Source organism: Dromaius novaehollandiae, chromosome 9 (assembly GCF_036370855.1).
Source record: "Dromaius novaehollandiae isolate bDroNov1 chromosome 9, bDroNov1.hap1, whole genome shotgun sequence".
NCBI classification, from domain to species: Eukaryota; Metazoa; Chordata; class Aves; order Casuariiformes; family Dromaiidae; genus Dromaius; species Dromaius novaehollandiae.
The window spans coordinates 13312863-13316965 of NC_088106.1; the positions used below are offsets into that span (position 1 = coordinate 13312863).

A 4103-nucleotide genomic window follows, 5' to 3' on the forward strand; every position below is an offset into this window, starting at 1 on the left:
CCCTGCCCATCCCCATCCCGGGCTTCCCGACGGAGCGGGCAGGCAGGGGCCCCGCTCCCCTCGGTACGCCCGGCCACGGGCACGGGCGACACGCCGCTCCCCCGGCACCGGCACCTGGGTCGACGACCGGGCGGCCGGGCCTGGCAGAGCTCCCCGTGGGCCGGGACACGCGGGGGCCACCAATGAGCGCCGGGCCGGCGGCTGAGGGAGGGGAGCGCTGGCGGCTGGTTAAACTCCAGCGAGGCGCGGCGGCCTCCGCGCACTCCCTGCCCTCCGGGACTCTGACCCCGCGGGGCGGCTGGGGGAGCCAAGGCAGTGCCGAGCGGCCCCGGAGCCGGTGGGGCAGAGCCGGGGAGCGGCAGGGCAGGATGGAGCCCCCCCTGGAGCTGGCACCGGACCCCAGGTGGGTGGTGGGGACCCGCTGGCGCCGGGTCGCTTTGCAGCCGGGCAAATCCCAACTTCTGGGGTGAAGTTTTGGGTTATTCCCTCTGTTACGGGGCGGGGGGATGGACTCTGCAGGGCTGGGTGGCCCCCGCGGCCCCCCCGCCCGGCTGAGCGATCCCTTCCTCCGCAGGTTCCCCCGGCCACTCGTGGAGATGCTGATAAGGAATTTCAGCGTCCCGGCGGCCTGCTTCTCCCTGCCGCCCACCTCCGAGCAGCTCCTGCAACGTAGGCGGGGGGGGGGGGGGGGACGGGCAGGACGGAGGGGCCTGGCCCCCGCCGAGAGCTGGGGACCGTCCCTTTGCCCCTGGCGCGGAGCTGGGCAGAGGGTGGTTGCAGCGGGGCAGGCAGGGAGCAGCCCCAAGGAAGGGGGGGAAGACTGTGGGGTGCTGGGCTGAGGTCTCAGTCCCATGGCACTGCCTGGCCCACATCCAACATCCCTGATCTTGAGAACGGGGTGGCCCAGAGAGCCGAGGGCCAGTGCTGAGGCAGGTGACATGGGAGGAGCAGGGCCAGACATGATGAGGACACAGCTAGCGGCTTCCCAAGCCCAGCCACGAGCCGTGCCACAAAGGGGCCCCGAGGTGGGTGCGGAGCAGTGGTTCCCCTAGAAGCTCCCTGCCACGGTGGCCCAGGGGGAACGGGATGGGTCCTGGTTTCTCATCCCTCCCTGGCAGAGCTGGACGTAATCGAACTCTCCATCATGGGCCTTGCCACCTTCCTGACGCTGCTGTCTGTCGCCATCTTCGTGGAGGAGGCCTTCTACCTCACTCGCAAGATCCGCTGCCCCATCAAGATGAAGACCCTGCTCTGGAGCAGTTCAGCACCTACGGTGAGTCCTGGCTGGGGGGTGGCAGCAGGCATCACCCCGCGGCAGGCGGGCAGGCAGGCAGGCACCACGGGGCCAAGGCTGCCTGAGGGGTCCGAGACTTCGGGAAGCAGGAGCACTGCTGTGCAAAGCCTACGTCTCCCCCAGGTCGTGTCTGTGGTCAGCTGCTTCGGTCTCTGGATCCCCCGCTCCATGATGGTGGTGGAGATGGCAACCACGGCGTGAGTATTGCCTCCCCTGAGGGGCACAGGTGAGCGGGGCACTGATGAGGCCTGACCGCGCTCACTGTCCTTCTCCCCAGGTACTTCGCCGTCTGCTTCTACCTCCTGATGCTGATCATGGTGCAGGGCTTTGGGGGCAAGGAGGCGGTGCTGAGCACCCTGAAGGATGTGCGCATGGTGACCAGCACTGGGCCCTGCTGCTGCTGCTGCCCCTGCCTGCCCCGAATCACCATGAACAGGTGAGGGAGGGCCCCAGGTTGGCCAAGGGAAGGTTGGGGTAAACCCCTGCCCCTGGGAAGGCAGCTCCAGGCACAGGGCTAAGGGCACTGGAGCAGCTCAGGGGCTCTCTGGGAGTGGCTAGAGAAAAGAGGCTGTCTTGGCACACCCCACTCCTCCGGCCCTGGGGTTGCATTATCTTTCTTCCCCCTCCTGCTCCCCACAGCAGTCCTTGGGACAGAGCAGGCCAGATCTGCCACCCACACCAGACAGCAGCCCTCCAGCCTAGGGAGGAGCAGGGCCCATGGGGGGCTGCCCAGGGCCAGGCTCTGCCCTCACACCCAGGCAAGGCCATGCCAGCCTAGTGCTTTTAAGCCCTTGTCTTTGGCCCTCCTGCTGCTGGTGAGGAAGAGAAGGCACCAGGCAGGGGCTTGGGCACCTCGGGATGTCACATGCCTCTCTTGCTGTGCCAGGAGGAAGCTCCAACTGCTGCTGCTGGGGACTTTCCAGTACACCTTCTTCAGGGCGGTCGCTATCTTTGTGGGGCTGGTCCTGGCTGCTGATGGGAAGTACAACCCTGCTGACGTGAGTGCCAGGGCATGGGGACAGACAGGGCCGCCTCTGAGACAGAGAGTGTACAACCTGCATGGCCGGGCCTCTGCTGGGCCCTGCCTCACAGCCACGGCCAGCATCACTGCAGCTTTGTCAGGCCCAGATGGGTTTTCTGCCTCCCCCAGATCTCAGAGAAGAGTGTTGCTCTCTGGATCAATACACTCCTGGGCGTCTCCACCATCTTCGGCCTGTGGGCCCTGGGCATCCTCTTCCGGCAGGCCAGGTTGCATTTGAAAGAGCAGAACATTGGGGCCAAGTTTGCTTGCTTCCAGGTAACCCTTTGCCCTGCTTATCATCTTCCTGACCAGGAAGAGCTTTTTGCAGCACAGACTTGCTGAAAGTGGATCAGGAGATAGGTGGGGAGAGTGGGAGGTGGAACGGGAGCTGCCTGCGGGTGATACCCACACCTGGCTTCAGGAGAGCAGGAGCTGGCTGCAGAGAAAGGTAAACAGCAGCAATTCATCTGTGCCACCCGGGTCACCTTGGGTCTTTGTGCTTGCAGGTTCTCCTCATCCTGACGGCGCTGCAGCCCTCCATCTTCAGTATCCTGGCCAACAATGGCAGCATTGCCTGCTGGCCACCCCTCTCCTCCAAGGCCAGGTCGCAGCGTGAGTAGTGAGATGAGGGAGTGGAGTCACTTGCTCCCTGCCAATCCCCCTCCACCACAAGGCAGGGAGCAGAGAATGGCAGCTTCGAATAACCCTTCTTTTCTCACTTTAAGAGATGAATATGCAGCTGACAATCCTGCAAACGTTCATCATAGCTGTGGTGACCCGGATATACTACCGCAAGCAGGATGACAAACCAGGCTACCAGCCCGTTAGCTTTGCATCTGCGGACACCAACATCAAGGTCTGAGCAGGAGGGAGCAAAGGGTGGTGCCAAGGGGCACAGCAAGGCCAGGGTGCTGGCTCACCCTCCCCATCCACCTCCTCCTTGTATGGTCCTGGGAAGCTGCTGGGAGCAAGCAACACAGAGGGGAAAAGGGCATCGCAGCACAGGCTAAAAGGATCTGAAACTTGAAGGACACAAACCAAAGATCATCTGTGAAGCAGCTTTCAAGCCCAGGGGACTCTCTCTGACACTGAATAAAGATAAATTTGTACATGAATCTTTTAATGGCAACTGCGGGCTCAGGTTTTCTCCTGTCCAGGTTGGGGTGGGTGATGACTCACATGGAGGGCACAGAAGGGAGGAAGATGGAGCCCAGAGTGATACAGCCATGACATGGGTCTGTCGCAGGTGGGCTAGGGCAGAAGAGATGCTGAATACCAGCTGGGACACGGACCCTGAAGGCCGGGCAGAGCAGTGCTGCAGGCAGGGTCCTGCCAGTCATCCAGCCTGGTTCAGGTGGCCAGGACAATCCCAGGACAGCCACATTTTCCCTGAGTCATCTGCCCAGGGAAACATATGAGCGCCTGGCTCATATGGGGGGACCCACGGCAGGGACTGCTCCTGACAGCACAGGGGGAGCATCCATAGCTGCCAGCCTGCAACTGGGGAAAGGAGGGACCCATCCTTGCATGACACAGGCAATTAGTTAATGCTGCTTTAACTGGCCTTGCCCAGGATCTGTTCCTGCAACAGTACTTGCTCTACACCTAGGACAGAGGTGGGGACAGACATCAGGAATGACAATGACTTTTACAGAAACCTCTGGGCACATTTTTTTTTCCCCCCCATGGAGCATCTCACTCCAACCACTCCTGAGATGGCAGCTGAGGAGACCAGGATGAGAGCTTGCTGCTCTGGGACAGCAGAAGAGATCTGGCACACACACTGGG

The 4103-nt window shown here is 62.4% G+C and overlaps 1 protein-coding gene across 1 annotated transcript; it reads left to right on the forward strand.

The window, feature by feature from the left end:
- Nucleotides 1-272: 272 nt before the first annotated feature.
- On the forward strand, nt 273-3430 carry SLC51A (solute carrier family 51 member A). The gene is made up of 9 exons (XM_026093504.2): nt 273-403; nt 575-669; nt 1119-1273; nt 1418-1491; nt 1572-1730; nt 2181-2292; nt 2445-2591; nt 2822-2927; nt 3041-3430. Exons 1-9 carry the CDS (start codon nt 369-371, stop codon nt 3175-3177), a joined length of 1020 nt encoding a protein of 339 aa, XP_025949289.1. The 5' UTR covers nt 273-368; the 3' UTR covers nt 3178-3430.
- The last annotated feature ends 673 nt before the right edge of the window (nt 3431-4103 follow it).

Bases quoted from the DNA above. Each gene is read 5' to 3' on its own strand.
- SLC51A (XM_026093504.2), top strand. From the start codon at position 369: ATGGAGCCCCCCCTGGAGCTGGCACCGGACCCCAG. The intron at 2,592-2,821 runs GTAACCCTTTGC...TTGTGCTTGCAG, and splicing joins CCAAGTTTGCTTGCTTCCAG to GTTCTCCTCATCCTGACGGC. The intron at 2,928-3,040 runs GTGAGTAGTGAG...TCTCACTTTAAG, and splicing joins CTCCAAGGCCAGGTCGCAGC to AGATGAATATGCAGCTGACA.